General features: G+C 38.2%; 1 protein-coding gene across 1 annotated transcript; it reads right to left on the bottom strand.

Annotated features, from left to right (window-relative positions):
- Nucleotides 1-5999: 5999 nt before the first annotated feature.
- Nucleotides 6000-10059, bottom strand: LOC106584156 (barH-like 2 homeobox protein). The gene is made up of 3 exons (XM_014169087.2): nucleotides 9096-10059; nucleotides 7805-8030; nucleotides 6000-6645 (listed from the first exon to the last, which is right to left on the bottom strand). The coding sequence occupies exons 1-3, from the start codon at nucleotides 9649-9651 to the stop codon at nucleotides 6333-6335; spliced, it is 1095 nt and encodes a 364-aa protein (XP_014024562.1). The 5' UTR covers nucleotides 9652-10059; the 3' UTR covers nucleotides 6000-6332.
- Between the last annotated feature and the right edge of the window lie 7261 nt (nucleotides 10060-17320).

Below are 17320 nucleotides of genomic sequence, written 5' to 3'. Positions count from 1 at the left end.
TCTGATGGAAGGACTGCTTGATGGAGGTGTAAATCTAAGCGCACATTAATAGACTGAAACACACCTTATGTTATACACTTACCACACTTGCTTGTCAATTCGTATTAGCTGCAGCTTAATCAAAGTCAGGCCGTTTATCTCACATAGGCCTAATTGAACAAAGCTGACGGCAGCTTATTATGCTTACCCAATAATAATGCACTAAATCACAGATTGGGCACATCATTGCATGTTGCCACACATCATGAAACACATTGAGCCAAAAATGACAGACATTCGCCATTGTCGCAAAATAGAACTCAATTGATTGAACATGAAATTGACTTCGATATGATTGAAACAGCCTTCAGAAAGTATTTACATAGTGTTATGTTTGGGGCAAATCCAATACAACACATTACTGAGTACCACACTCCATATTTTCAAGCATAGTGGTGACTGCATCATGTTATGGGTATGCTTGTAATCACTGAGAACTGGGGAGTTTTTCAGGATAAAAAATAAACAAAATGGAGCTAAGCACAGGCAAAATCCTATAGGAAAACCTGGTTCAGTCTGCTTTCCACCAGACACTGGGAAATTAATTCCCCTTTCAGCAGGACAATAACCTAAAACACAAGGCCATATCTACACTGGAGTTGCTTACCAAGAAGACCGTGAATGTTCTACTTGAAAATCTATGGCAAGACCTGAAAATGGTTGTCTAGCAATGATCAACAACCAAATTTGACAGAGCTTGAAGAATTTTGAAAAGAATAGTGGGAAAATGTTGCACAATCCAGGTGTGGAAAGCTCTTAAAGACTTATGCAGAAAGACTGACAGCTGTAATCACTGCCAAAGGTGCTTCTACAAAGTTTTCACTCAGGGGTGTGAATACTTATGTAAATTAGATATTTATATATTTACTTTTCAATACATTTGCTACATGTTCTTCAACCATGTTCTCACTTTCTCATTATGTGTTATTGTGTGTAGATGGTTGAGAAACAAAATCTATTAATCAATTTTGAATTTAGGTAACACAACAAAATGTGGAATAAGTCAAGGGGTATGAATACTTTCTGAAGGCACTGTAGGCCCATGTAGCCTATGTAGGATACCTTTCAACGCAGTCATCTCGGTTTTAATTTTAAGCATAATTTTATCGTTCATCTGTTTGTAACAATTGCCATTAGCCTACTTTGGCAACTTTGTATTTGTAGTCAACGTGTTCTGGAGATATCGGCAGTTAGAGTCAGACAGATAGCCTAAACGCCTTGATTATTGCGTAGATATTCTGTGAATAAAGTGCCGCGGAATGGAAAAATAATAATTGAATGATGCACTTTGGCTGCTTTATGAATGGTCTGGATCACTCGTAGATGTGCGATGGTTTACATTTCAGTAATAATTCCCCGATGATCTTATTAACGTCACGAAGGCCATGGGAAACGAGGCCCAGGTATACAGTAGATATTCCGCTGTTCCTAGTGAATCCTATATTCATATCTGACTCTTGGGTTGAATTGTAAAGTGGTTCAAATAATTGTTTTTGACTATTTATTTTACAAAAAAGCGCATCGCTCTGACACAATTTGACAATGTCAGAGTTTATGAAAATATACATATTGTTAATATCATAGATGAGCAATGGAAAAGGAAACACAAGGCTAAACTATGGTATGTCTGGTGTGGGCCAATGTCAACTGCACTTGTTCAACAAGTTTTAAAATTCCTTCCCCTGCCTAAATACTATTTCAAAGGATATATCCTACAAAGTGCAGATTATTGGCTCACGTGGTTATATCGGCTATGCTACGAATACACAATAGTGCATTTAAAAAAAAAATTAATAGGGACAATATTGGTTCATTTCACGCCTCTAGCAGTAATTGTATGGTTTGAGTGTATGCGACAGGTCCTACACCACAACGCCTGCCCACAATCACAGTTTCTGCACAATCCCAATTCGCATTTTGCATGATTCTAACCGTATTACTGTTTTCCCTTATTCACAAGCTTTGAAAACGCACATCTTGACAACCCACCATCTTGCAAATTATCACTTTGACACCCAGCCATCATCACGGGACAAGTTTAAGGATCCAACCAATGATAATTAAGGGAGGATACCCAAATGCTTAAAATACACCACCCAACCCGCCTCTCTGTTTGTGCAAGTGTGCCCGTAAAAACGTGCGCGTAATAGCCAAAGCCAACCAAGCCACCATCCAAGAGCCAACCAAGTCCCCTCGCACGTCTCGGGCGCATAATTACTGTAGAAGTGTTTTTATTGTTTGGGATAAAAACGATCTGGTGATATTCGTGTTAAGAGAGAGACGCACGTGGCGTAGTAATGAGAGGGCCGAGGAGAGTGTAAGTGTTACCTCATTAAGATAATGACTAAGATATCGCAGCCATTACATCAGTTGGAAAATGCAGCAGCGATTAAAGAGGGCCAACACGGTTGGTTCCTCGAGGCAACGAGAACAAACCAGCCCTCTGAAGCCCGTCTGTTCTGTTCTGGCTAATGTGTGTCATGGCAATGAAAGGCCTGAACATCTTCGTTTTATTTTTAACACCCCTTTCCCTTCGCCTTCTCCAACCAACCAACCAATCGCTTGGTATTGTCAATAATAAGTGCTCAAGAAAATAGTATAGGTTACTATACCTTTATCAAAAGCTGCATGGACAGAATTGCCAAGGTTATAAATCAGGTAATATTTCTGGGGATATCATAATTGGTATCAATATGCAAGGACGTGCTGTTTGCCCTACAATGACCCGTGTGTGCAGCTGATTTCATATGCGTGTTCTGCCTATAGAGTGCAATGTATTTAGCTAAATAATAACACAAAATCGACAAAGCATATCTGCTTGAGCCATGCAAATGTTGAATTTACAGTTTGATCTTTGAAACTTTTTTTTTTACAACACAGGGAACTTCGGCTGGTTAATTTTATTCTGCAAGCTTTAAAGCTGGAATCCAAGTTGCTACATATACATGGATGATATATAGGCCTAGCCATTGATTCTTGAAGAATATAACTTGTAAATGCTTAGTTTAACTGTCGTACCCCACCAGAACCCAAAATACAAGTTTTTTTTTACTTCAATGTTTGTAAAAAATTTAAATGTAGACAAACACTGTATAGCCTCAAAACATGGTTGAAACTATAATTGAGATATCATGGATGGTCAGTCCTTGCATCCTTTGCTTTGTGTTTGAATTTGAGAGTGGTTACATTTCTCCAGGCCCATCCATCAGCTTTTTACCTAAACACAGGTGGGGTATCCGCTGTGTTATTGTTTCAATTAAGGATTCTAGCTTTGAATATTTTGTCTGCATGACACACTCACGGACATTGATTTTAATCTCAAATCATGGTGCAAATTGGTAGGCCTGTTTTTTCAATAAAAAAATATATTTTAAAAAATAAGAATTTTAATCAACATTGATTTATATTTTAGTTGGGCCAGCATAAGTGGTAGACTTTATGATTTCTTTCTATTTGTTGTAAATTGTGAATATTTTTGTCATTGTTGGGATCATCTGAAACGATCCGGCCATAAGAAAGGGGGCCACGGCTATAGTCGTTTGAACATGAGGGGCCACTGCCTATTAATGCACATAGCGGTTGAATGGCCTATTATTAATGAATTGGAATGGCGCACCCATCCTTTGCCCAGAGCAATAAATAAATAATGTTTAGAAGCCATGCATACGATAAAATGCCTCCTTATTGTTGCTAAATTGGACATGTGTGCAATATTGCTGATGAGCAGACAGCTAATGTAAAAGCAGATCACATTTAGTCAAGTTCATTTGTTTTCTATGAACGATTACCAATCAGTCCTAAAGGTTAAAAAAAATAAAAAATGATTTTGTGCATCGTGCAATTCGATGGCATTTAGGCTATTTCTTCCTAATAGCCTACATTTTCTTATTTTTCCCCTAATAGCCTAAATTATACGAAAAAGAAAATGTATACCCTAATACTAGCCTTACTCATCAAAATGTTGCAATATAAATAATGATGGTGTGCATCAATACAAATCTGATTTGCCATACAGTGTTCGTGTGAATACCTCATTGGTCCCTCGCCTGGGTGAGCATACATTGTTTTATCTGTTTGCTAGCTTTTAATTGGCAATCTAATGGTGGACCACTGAACTATCCCGCTTTTCTATCCTCAAATGGGAAGAACGTCTGACGCTTCTTGTGTTGAAATTCACCAATGACCGGCTCTGCAGTCTCTGTTGTGAATACCAATTAATGCATATGCAAATAACGCTGCAGGAAATATGAGAACAAATTATTTGTTTAAGGGACACATAATCCCTATATTTGAGCCATCGTCGGTCTATATTTATTTTCGTTCTTTTTTTCAAAAGCTACCTTTTGTTTTACAGTTGAAATTTCATTGGGACAGTCACGTATAGCCTAATAAAGACAATAGTCCAGGTTATTTTCTTATTTCGTTGCTAAACTGTGAGGAAACTACAATTGGGTTATAGCCTATATAAAGCAGCCTAGCGTTCCCTTGTCACTGTCGAGACCAGCAAAGGTCAACTTGGCTAGAACAGGAATTTAATAACACAGTAATCAGCAAACGATTCACCAATTAGGGAAGCCCAAACAAACGTGCCCCAAGGCGCTTCCATCCGAGAGTCAATTCACTTGAAAGCGGCCCCTCGCCACTATTCTCTGGGGGATGTGATTATACTTTAAAGAAAAATACTATTCTAATGTTCATTTAATTATAGTCCCACGTGGTATTTTTTTTTTTATCTCTGTCACCGATAGCAAACATACACGTTGTCCCAAATAGAAAATAATAAGAGTATACAAGACCCGAGATAGGCGCAAATGTCCTGTAGGCCAGCTGATAAATGTTTTTAAAATAAATAAAAAATGGCTTTGATGTTTTGGGCAATAGCCCTGACAGGTCTACCGGTTTATATCTTGTTGTAAATCCCAGCCCTCTATGGCCCTAATAAGTCAAAAGGTTTCGCTTATTAGGCTACCATATCTGAGTCTGGTTTAAGTAGGCCTAGTCTAATATTGTCCTTTTTGTCCTTCAAGAAATTGTAATAAATGTTCCGTTTTCACTTTTAAATCAACGGATAATGCTAGAATATGGACAACAAACAATATAACATTTCCAGTGATATGTTGTTTGTTAACAATTTTTTTTCTTTAGTTGTAATGTCAGTGCACTTTTTAATCTCTCACGCTGAGATGCCTCGCGCTTGCTGTCTGTCGGGTGCGCTTGTCTCGAGCGTTGTGCTCGCATAGAACAGCTGCTGCGCGAAGACCACCTTCCCGATTCCCAGGGTACCAACCCAGCATCTAATCAAACCATTCATTCTCACCATCACATAGAGAGAGCTGCCTGCTGCATATGCATATAGGCGACCGAGGGTAGACTACAGTTCTCGCCAAATGAATGCGGTCACATGATAAAGTGAAAAGTAGTCTAAAGAAAGTCCTATTTGCAGTGCCATTTAAATCATGTTCGATTAAATAAACATGTAGACCTAGTCCTAACTTTGAATCTATAGGTGATTTTAAATCCATAGGAAATAAAATAAATAAATTGTAAAACTTCAAATCCGGGCATTCGAGATGAAGATTTCAGATTAAAGACTAAACCCCCAAAATTGTGACATCTGATATTTGGTTATGTAGGCTACTTAAAAAAAAAAATATATATATATATATATATATATATATATATATATATATATATAGACCTATTATCTTTATAAATCGTGCTACATCGGTAATTTTAAGAGCTATCGTTTCGTACGGGTATGCTAGGCCTCTTAAACTAATTGACTGCATATTATCAGAATGTAAATAAATGTTTGTCTTGGTATCTCGTATTAACCCCATAGGCCTACGCTTTCAGACTGCAGAAATATTAATGCCACATGGCGTTTTGAATGTTTGGATGACAATGAAGTTCAGGCTGGTTGCCCCCGACGTCTTTCACATAGAAGTATCCGAGAAGAATCATTTTAGTATCATTCCGTCTTTATTCAACCCTTTCTCTCCATCTAATAAACTTTATAAGTTTATTTGCTAGTATAAGTGTATTTGTACAAAAAAAAAACTAAACAAACAATCAATCAGACATATGAACAGTCCTTTTTCTGTCTTGGCCTCGACTCGATGCTGGCTCTCAGTCATATTCAATATTACATCCTTTTACTTCTTCTGTAAAGTTGTATTTTATATATTGTTTTTTTTTTCAAATGTATTTTTCATCGTTTGTTCAGCGCAGTTAGTCACATCACATGTGGACCAGGTTAAAACTGTTTTTATGGAATCGTCTTGTTGTTGTATCTACCGCTGATGCTGCGTGCCGGGCATGGCGTTACCGAGCGGGTTCAATGCCGGTTGCCCCCCAGGCCCAAGGCCATGGATGAGTACTCTCGGGACAAGAGGCCTCTGGAGACCGGGATGTGGTTGCTGCGGAGTCCGGTACATACTGCTGTACATTGCTGCGGCTGCTGCGGCTGCTGTTGTGCTGTCCATGGTGCCCAACAAGCTCGGGTGGTAGAAATAGGGCGACGGGAACATTCTTTGTAAAGCGGAATAATTTCCGGCTTCAGCCAGTAGCTCTAATCCGACCGCTGTCTGTCTTTTCCACTTCGTCCTGAAATCAGATCAAAATACAACAAATCAATTATTTAACTGGTTCAGACTCTGAGAATTCCCCAAACGGACCCTTAATTGGTACGATCTAATTATTTGCAGCATGAATCGGTGATTATGCCTTTAATTAGCCTAGGCAAAGGACACATCCAAGAAAAGTTAGGCTTTTTCAAGTGCGCAGTGCCTATATTTAGTCTATAAGATCATAGATTCATTTCAGATCATTACTCCCTCACTTGATCCTTCACGCTAGGCCTCACCAAGTGCACTGTAAACATTGGCAGGCTAACTATAAGATGGTAGGCTATAGCCTATTTAGGCCTATAAAATAATGTATAAAAACGTAGGCGTTTTATTACTATCGGCTATACTGAACGAGAAAGAAAACCGCAGGATTTTCAAATGATTGCAGTCATACCATATTTCGTCATTATATTGTGTATTTATTTTGGCTACTATATGGGCGCCGGCGCTGTTAACACTAATCTTGGCTGACATTTGGGGAAATCTTAACAATGATGCCGGAGAGGCAAATTGTGCATTGTCAACATCATGTAGCGACTGTTCAGACATACTTTTATAACCCCAGAGGGATGTGTATTTCAATAACCAATACCATGTAATAAAAACTGTGTGGGTTAATCTTGTAAATAAATATCCTTATGTGTCTAGGTCCATGGCAACCATTTTGATTAGACCTGTTTAACTATTCCTCTTGATCTGTTCTAAAGTTATTCTATTGTACTGTATTGCATTCTATTCGATTCTATCTGTTCAGTAGTCCTAATTGTCTGAAATCCATGCAGGTTGTGGGCCTGCATTTAAAGGCAACAAAAGCCTAATACAAAAAAAAATTATGCACATCAACTACAGGCCAACTCCTATTAATTATATTCCAGTCTAACGAAATTAACTAAAAGACAGCACATGCATCCACCTTACATCGTGTTATTATAGGCTTACATTACTACAGTTATTAAAATGATACAACATTATTATTAGTAGGCTATATTCATGTAAATAACATCACCACCAATAAAAACTATCCTAATAATAAAAAAAAATAAGCTCATAGTAATAGCCTAATAATAACAGAGATTATTAAAAAACAAAAACATTGTGAAGATAATGAATGATGTTCTATAATAGGTGTGACATACCGTCGGTTTTGGTACCAGGTTTTCACCTGTGTGTCGGTCAGGTTGAGTGCTGCCGCAAGGTCCATGCGATCCTGCACGCTGAGGTATTTTTGGCGCTCGAAGCTTCGCTCGAGTTGGTTGAGTTGATGGTCTGAAAAGGCCGTCCGTGCTTTACGAGGTTTTTTTGACCGTGATTGAGGACTATCTCTGCTACTTGAAATTTCCCGTTCATTCTCTTCTTTTGTTCCTGAATGGGAAAAATAATAATTGGATAATAATTTTAGTTTTTATATAGACCTAATTCAAGCCTCTATGGTTCAATGGGTCAATGAAAACAAATTAGCAACAAACACGTGTCCTATCAGTTCTGAGCCAAAATAAGGTCAAAATATGTATTCTAAAAATGAAAAATATAAATAAATTGAAATAAACAGTTGCTTTTAAACTTTGAACCTGTTACAATAGTATTTTATAAAGTTAAGCAACCGAGTTGAAACTGAAGTACTTCATTTGTCAGACAGCCAGCAAAAAAAAATTAAATCTACGGCCAATAAGAAATCCGGACTGTATTTGTCAACTTAAGTTTTTAGCAGTAAAACTGGGAAATCGATATGTCAATCCATCTCTATTTGTAGCAGTTTCTGCAGCGCTCGTGATCCGCCCTCTAGGAAGAACAATAATCTCTCTAATTGACACACAAGGGATGCTCGCGCACCGGGAACATCTCGCGCCAGCCTTACATCTGTTTTCGATTCTGTTATGCTAATAAAAAAGGGCAACTGAAAATCAACCCTTTAATATCATTGTCTAATAAGACAGCCTTTGAAACATATACACAAGGTGGTCTACATTCAAGGCAGTTAGCCTATACTGTACACTGTGTTTGAGCTTAAAAATAACTATACCAACCAAAGAAGTCTACTAAATAGCATTATAATGTGAATTTGAATTTCCATGTGCGTAAAATATATGACAAACAAAAGTGTTCTTCTTGTTACTATTATTGTTGAATTATTATGCCTATTGACGCAATTGACCGATTCAATTTGGTGGTTATTTTCCAATAAAAAATTTCTATAGGCTAGGCTACTTTCAACTTTTTTAGGCACAGAAAATTCAACACAAATAGGCTTTGTATGTGAGCTTTGGATGTATTCTGCACACCATTAGCCGACTATGACAGCCTACCCAATAAAATACACGTTTTTAAGTACACTGAAAAGCTCACTTACGCCATCCAATAACTAAACCATAAAAAAAGCATACAAAACATTTCCATATAGGCCTAAGTGTAACCTAAATATTCACTTACCGTTGCATTTCATTTCCATATCGTCTCTTTTGTCCAACTTGCTCCTATTTTCATCTTGTTCCAACTTCGGCCTGAAGCCGTCCCCACTGTCCCTGGCATTCTCTGGTTTGGGGGTGTGATGGGGTGACTGTACGCTGGTGCTGTAAGGTGCGCACGCTGCCAGGGGTTTGCTGTCGCCTAAAATGTCTTTGATTAAAAACGAAGAGGTGGCAGTCCTGGGGGCACAGCCGGCCCCGGCCCCTAGCTGCTGCGGCTGGGGCGATAGTTGCAAACTCCCTGGTTGGTTGTGGTGGTGGTGGTGGTGATGTGGTAGGCTGTCTTGGAGCAGATGCGGCTCGGCGTGCTCCATGGTGACCGAGATGGGGGAAGAGGGGGCCGTTCCCACTGTGTCTATGTCCGAACATGACGGGGACGGGGTGGCCTGGCTCCGGCTGAAATCCGCTGTCCTGCTGTCACCGAGGCGGAAATCTCCGTTCATTAGCGCGGTGTTAACAGAATTAGTAGCGTTGGATAAAATAGTGTCTATTCCAAAGTTCGATCCGCTGGAGGATTCCATAGTAAGAAAAGGAAATAAATACGGTGATTTAAGTCTTCATAACAACATTAAATTGTATCCTCCATACAATTAAAAACTAAACGAAAACTATAAGAGAACATAAACAGAGGCACATGTACTCCTAAAAGTCAAACGAATTTAAGAGTTGAAATGGTCAGGAAAATAAACAAAAGCGAAATCCACGTTTTATATAAAAATACGGTCCAAGAATATGTTGTTACATTCAATAGTAAATCTGGCGACCAGTGGGTCTGTCTGTGTAGTCCACGTCCTTTTGTTATGGGTAATGAACTTTCTCTCAAAGTTGTGGTGTGGAGATTCGTACGGCTAACTCCTCAACATCACGCTCCCCTTTTGCTTGTAATCGTTCTAGTGTTGCTCTACAATTACTTCCTATACTGACGTCACGGCCACGGCGAGGGAACTAATATTTTCTACTTTATCATAACACTCTCCGCGTTTTCCTCTTCCTCTCCTGTCATTGGTTACAGCGTGACGGCCCCCGCACCTCACCAATCAGGGAGTTGTTTCTTTATCTTGACAATCTCGAGCCAGCCATTGAATTCTGGATGATCTTTTGAGCCATGCGTATTCGACTATGCCTTGGCATAAGCCTTCTTCATGTAAGCAGAAAAATAAAATCCGAAATTGCTGTGTTTAAAATGGATTGTTGAATAGAAAGGAAATAAAATGCAGCACTGGAAATTCATTTGCGTTAGTATGTGTTTTCACACAGTATTTTTTTTTATGCACGAGTTGATTTGTTTTTATTAACAACAACCAAATAAATCTAACTTAAAGCGAATCGCTATATTTTTTCCAGCTACACAATTGCAAAATGCAAGAATGTCTACAACCCTATCGAAATAGCTATTGCATTATCTGTCTGCTAAATAACATGCATGACATGTCTAATATGTCAATGGTTTATTTCCGTGACATGGAATGCATGAGACAGGCTCATATAATCTAGACAGGCTCATAAAATCTTACACTCTAAGAAAAAAAGGTTCTAGATAGAACCAATAAGGGTTATATTTCTTGCTTCATATATGGCACTCCTAAAGGCTCAATATACTGTAGAACCCTTTTGTAGGGTTCTTTGATCAGAACCCCAGGGGTTCTTGTTCACTGAACCAGAATTGGTTCCATTTAGAACCCTTGGGTTCCATATAGGGTTCTATATGGAACCAATTTCGGTTCTATATTGAACCTTAAGGGGTGCCATATATGAAGCAAGCATTTAACTATTTTCATATAACACTTTTCTAAGAGTGTAGAATGCATGGTTGTATTTTTGTGTCAGGCTTTTCTAACAGTATAGCTTATAACTTGAGGGAAATTGTGGGGTGAATATTTGCCTAGACACATTTTGGTGTAGACTATTTTCCAGATTAAGTTGAATCTTATTTCATCAATTGAGTATATTGTATTGCTAGGTTTTCTATAATCCCAAACATTACACCTAACCTACTATATCTATTATACCAGTGGCAATACATTATAGGGATGTGAATGGAGACAGCGAGATAGTGATAAGACCTAGCGCGGTACATGTGCTGGTAAATGGGAGGAGTGGTAACTGTCATGACAGCACACAGTTCTCCACTCTAATTAGTACAGTAATTATGAAATGCTAATGAACGATCAAAGGTATTATAATTACACTACTTTCTGATGTGGAATTGAAGGACGGAGCGAGAACGTTATATATTCCTTTTTGGAATTAGTTCCCTTGACAGAATTGCATGCTGTGCGTACATGCTCTATATATTTTCTAGTCGGTTCTATTGTGTTCTGTTTGTGCTCTAAAAGATTCCTGAAATTCTTATTCTGGTATTTATCCTGCTAGCTAGAGCGACACATGTTACACCTGGGTCTGACGACGAGACGTCAACACTGGCATTTTTTCGCCTGCAGATTCTCTCTGTCTTTCTCTCTCTCTGTCTGTCTCTCTCTCTCTCTCTCTCTTTCTCTCTCTCTCTCTCTCTCTCACACTTTGCAGCATGTTTGTAGTGTGGTGATGGTGGTTGTGTTTTCCCGAGCTGGCCGCGGCGGTACCAGACCGGTTAAACACTACTCTGCAACTGATCACGCTGTGATTTGGTGCTCGGGTAGGGTTCCACTAACAGACCAGCGTGGGACTCATCATTAGGTTTGTAGTACTTTGATATTTGTTGTTCGACTTCAAATTAAATGCATTGATAACGAGAACATTGAATATCATTGATTTTACTTGTTTTTGTTTGTTCATTTTATTTTATTATGTTTAGTTGGATATAGACATTTTAAACCAAAATCTGATATTAACTTTGTTATTAGGCCTAAATTCGAAGCTAAAATGTGATATGTTGTGTGTTTGGGTTAACGACGATATGGAGAGTTCATAGGCCTAATTTAAAAACTTTTTAACACTTATAAATTGAACTGTTACAAATATTAATGAATAGCAAAAAAAAATTATTAATGTATTTATTAATGAATTATTAATATCATACATTTATTCATTTCATCCCTGAAACGGCTTAAACTTTGGGGCAGTTGATGAATTGCTGGGTTTATGAATATTATCGACAAAGGCAAAGAAAGACGGGGCTCGATGGAACTCAGCTAATGTTGTTCACTGACACAAACAAGATATCGACAAAATGGACATCGTTGGAAAATAAGCTCTCGTTAACATGTTCAATATTTGTAGTCATTTATATACAATCCAAGCGCCAAACAGGCTACGTATTCTGTATTGCTGTATTCAGTTTCTCAGTAGGCCTATATGCTATTTTGTTTCTGGCTACAGCATATATTTTGAAACGATTTACATTTAACAATGGTGGAATTCGCAGTGATTTACCATGACAGGGTTACGAGATTTATCAAATAAAATGGCAAGATGTAGAAAGTAAAATGTAATATTTACACCGATTTTGATGAGATAGAATATGAAAAGTGATTCCTTGAAAGGGGCTCTTTTGGAATGTGCTCCTCTCATGCGCCGCAGACAGCTCAGGCTTGATTAAACGAATTCTCGTCACAAGGCGGCGACAAATATACCAGATTATTATGCACAATAGGCTAATAATGCACCGTTTCGTTGCCTAATAAAGGTTTGCTATATGTCAGGTGGATTTCTAATTTATAAAATAATAAATCAAATGTGATCATTAACGAAACTTTTATGCTAGGATTTGTTGATGTCCACAGAAATGCTGACCCATGTTGACTCCAATGCTTCCAACAGTTGTGTTAAATTGGCTGGATGTTCTTTGGGTGGTGGACCATTCTTGATACACACGGGAAACTGTTGAGCCTGAAAAACCTAGCAGCGTTGCAGCTCTTGACACGGTGTGCCTGCACCTACTACCATGCCCCATTCAAAGGCACTTAAATGTTGTGTCTTGCCCATTCATCCTCTGAATGACACACATTCACAATCCATGACTCAGTTGTCTCAAGGCTTAAAAATCCTTCTTTAACCTGTCTCCTCCCCTTCATCTACACTGACTGAAGTGGATTTAACAAGTGACATCAATAAGGGATCATATCTTTCACCTGGATTCACCTGGTCAATCTATGTTATGTAAAAAGCAGATGTTCTTAATGTTTCCTATACTCAGTGTACAGGATACAAGCGAAAAAACAAACCAGAACATTATCATTAGGCGAAATCAATTTGAACTTGTTCAAGTTTAACTTGATTTGAGTATATAAGTAAGTCCAAAATTGATAACATTATGTCAAACACAAGGCTGTGTTGTGGTAGGCAACTTTATTAGAATACGAACGATCTAGAACACATAGGCCTAGTTCACGGGTTTTTCATGTAGCCTATTTAAATCAACCACCGTGTGGGAGAAGAACAATCCATAAGCAATGTATTATTCTATTTACCTTTCTTTCTCTAAAGTACAAATCACTACAGACGACCAAAGTGATGGTAAAACATGTCAGTCAATCCGTTGAAGGGAACATTGCATGTTCATTAACAGCCAACTAATTGAAACGGCAGCAATCAATCGCATTATTAGGGTTAAGGGCGCTGCAGGAACAAATACATTGAATGCTACCAGTTAGGGTATCGTCTTCTTAGCCTCAGCGGATTGTCGATGATGGGACAGTGAAATAATAGTTTGCACTGCATTGATTATCTCGCTGCTCTGCGTCGAAGCTGTCACTCCAGTCCACTGCTGAGCTGAAGTCTTTTGCATTGGCCAGTTGCAGCATTTATATGGAGACAAGCCACATTAGGGGTCAATCACTCCAGGCCAGCAAGGCCTACCAAAGCCAGGCCAACTAACTAAAACAAACAGTTTAAATGCATGATATAAACCTACAGATTATCATAGGTATTTCTTTTTTATAACAGTATGTTGTGAATATTGCTTCAAATGTTGGTTGACGTTTTGACTGCACAATCTGTCAAATGTCCTGTTCAATGGCCATTTAAATTATAGGCACACTAGCCTTAATATGTCTAATTTGAGTTCAACCTTCTATTAACTGTTTCACCATATCATAATCCACAGTGTTTCCTTATCATTGTTAAGAGGGTTTACATTTCCCCAGCCCCCTCAGTAGCCTATACCAAACAAAGTGGCAGGGTCAGACGGTTGAAATGACAAATGTTGCCTTTAACCATTTACTTGACAGAAGAGTGTAGGCCGATGAAGTATAGAAAATGATGTATATATTAGGTGATATTATGTATCTATTCTATTGACTCACTTCCAGTTGATCAACATCTGGTCACCAAATATCACACTTTACATGCAGGGACAAATGACAAATTATGCATTTAATCATTTGCATTACAGTAGAGTATTGTTCTACTGAGGTAGAAAAGTAAGATCATTTTTCATAAGTCAGCGCTCCATTCAAAAAAATGCAATATTTCTGCTTCAATCCCTCCGGTATAAATTAGCTCAACTTCAGATGACAAATAGGCCTACTCATCAAGACTCTCACATTTTTCCCACACATTTTATTTAAAATGAAACTCCACTAGCTAATTATAACATGTATATGTATGTGACATTATCAATTAATTAGGCTAATTAATATAAATGAAATTGTCGTCTCCCAAAATGAGTGAAATGGATCAGCCTTTTTACAATCTTTCAGTTAGTCCATGACCAGGGTGATATTTTATAGGCCTATACTGATTCAAGTTTTACATTTTTTGGGGTCAAATTGATGTTATTTAAAAAAAAAAGTTGTCAGGTTAAATTACTTATATAATGTTTAGATTTTTCTCTCAGCAGCACACACATACGGTACGTTAACTTACAAATCGTCTCACATTTTTATGTGGGGTGAAAAGACACTGTGAAAAGAAGGTTTTGAAATAAACATATGTAGAGTTGAAGTCGGAAGTTTACATACACTTAGGTTGGAGTCATTAAAACTTGTTTTTCAACCACTCCACAAATTTCTTGTTAACAAACTATAGTTTTGGCAAGTCGGTTAGGACAACTACTTTGTGCACGACACAAGTAATTTCTCCAACAATTGTTTACAGACAGATTATTTCACTTATAATTCATTGTATCACAATTCCAGTGGGTCAGAAGTTTACATACACTAAGTTGACTGTGCCTTTAAACAGCTTGGAAAATTCCAGAAAATGATGTCATGGCTTTAGAAGCTTCTGATAGGTTAATTGACATCATTTGAGTCAATTGGAGGTGTACCTGTGGAAGTATTTCAAGGCCTACCTTCAAACTCAGTGCCTCTTTGCATGACATCATGGGGAAATCAAAATAAATCAGCCAAGACCTCAGAATTATTTTTTTTAGACCTCCACAAGTCTGGTTCATACTTGGGAGCAATTTCCAAATGCCTGAAGGTACCACATTCGTCTGTACAAACAATAGTACGCAAGTATAAACACCATGGGACCACGCAGCTGTCATACCGCTCAGGAAGGATACGCGTTCTGTCTCCTAGAGATGAACGTACTTTGGTGCGAAAAGTGCAAATCAATCCCAGAACAACAGCAAAGGTCCTTGTGAAGATGCTGGAGGAAACAGGTACAAAAGTATCTATATCCACAGTAAAACGAGTCCTATATCGACATAACCTGAAAGGCCGCTCAGCAAGGAAGAAGCCTCTGCTCCAAAACCTCCATAAAAAAAGCCAGACTATGGTTTGCAACTGCACATGGGGACAAAGATAGTACTTTTTGGAGAAATGTCCTCTGGTCTGATGAAACAATAATATAACAGTTTGGCCATAATGACCATCGTTATGTTTGGAGGAAAAAGGGGGAGGCTTGCAAGCCAAAGAACACCATCCCAACCGTGAAGCACGGGGGTGGCAGCATCATGTTGTGGGGGTGCTTTGCTGCAGGAGGGACTGGTGCACTTCACAAAATAAATGGCATCATGAGAAGGATGTGGATATATTGAAGCAACATCTGAAGACATCAGTCAGGAAGTTAAAGCTTGGTCGCAAATAGGTTTTCCAAATGAACAATGACCCCAAGCATACTTCCAAAGTTGTGGCAAAATGGCTTAAGGACAACAAAGTCAAGGTATTGGAGTGGCCATCACAAAGCCCTGACCTCAATCCTATAGAAAATGTGTGGGCAGAAATGAAAAAGCACGTGTGAGCAAGGAGGCCTACAAACCTGACTCACTTACACCAGCTCTGTCAGGAGGAATGGGCCAAAATTCCCCCAACTTATTGTGGGAAGCTTGTGGAAGGCTCCTCGAAATGTTTGACCCAAGTTTAACAATTTAAAGTCATTGCTACCAAATACTAATTGAGTGTATGTAAACTTCTGACCCACTGGGAATGTGAAGAAAATAAATAAATGCTGAAATAAATCGTTCTCTACTATTATTCTGACATTTCACATTCTTAAAATAAAGTGGTGATCCTAACTGACCTAAGACAGGGAATTTTTTACTAGGATTAATTGTCAGGAATTGTGAAAAACTGAGTTTAAATGTATCTGGCTAAGGTGTGTGTAAACTTCCGACTTCAACTGTATACTATATATATATATGTGGTTTAAAAGATACAGAAAAATAAATACAGAAATAAGCTACTATCATGATCTTCAAATAGCTCTACAAACTTTAAGAAGTAGCCAATAGTATTCCGGAGTAGCCACAACACACTCTTTTAACAGGGTAATATATAAGACAAGCGTGCCCCTTCTCCCTTGGAAAAAAATACTGATATAATCATAAAGCAACTGACAGTGGACAGATTCAGACCTCAAAGAATAGTCTGTAGATTACATTTACAGGAGACCTGATCGCTACTGTAGTAGATACATGTTTGGGTGTGGTTGTGATAGTATTATGGAAAATATCACCCTGAATTGCTACCACCAGTGAGAGCTACTGTATTCTTACAGTAATTAGAAGTAGTTAGAATTAGTGGAGGCTTAATTAGTGTTACAAATGACTAATAATGCTTGTAATAGTTATGTGGCATAAATTAATTGTCACTCTACTCTAATACTTCATGACAGTTCAAGTAGATTACATTTCCAGCAACAATGTGATTATTTAATGTGTTTACTTTTTAAAACAAGCTCTCAGTGCTGTCTCAATGAGCGCATGTTGACATGAAGCAGGGGATGACATGACAGTTGTGTGGTTAGGGTTGTTGTGACATTGACTAGATGTCAGAGACGTTCCTTTCAGATGGGCCACTTACC

The sequence above is a fragment of the Salmo salar genome, chromosome ssa23, assembly GCF_905237065.1.
Source record: "Salmo salar chromosome ssa23, Ssal_v3.1, whole genome shotgun sequence".
Classification (NCBI taxonomy): domain Eukaryota; kingdom Metazoa; phylum Chordata; class Actinopteri; order Salmoniformes; family Salmonidae; genus Salmo; species Salmo salar.
Note: the sequence above shows the minus strand (reverse complement) of the source record. Positions and strands in the feature narration are given on the sequence as shown.

Excerpts from the sequence above, each read along its gene's own strand:
- LOC106584156 (XM_014169087.2), bottom strand. The coding sequence starts at position 9,651 with ATGGAATCCTCCAGCGGATCGAACTTTGGAATAGACACTATTTTATCC. Across the intron at positions 8,031-9,095 it reads TATGGAAATGAAATGCAACG|GAACAAAAGAAGAGAATGAA; the intron begins GTAAGTGAATAT and ends TTTCCCATTCAG. Across the intron at positions 6,646-7,804 it reads ACCTGGTACCAAAACCGACG|GACGAAGTGGAAAAGACAGA; the intron begins GTATGTCACACC and ends ATCTGATTTCAG.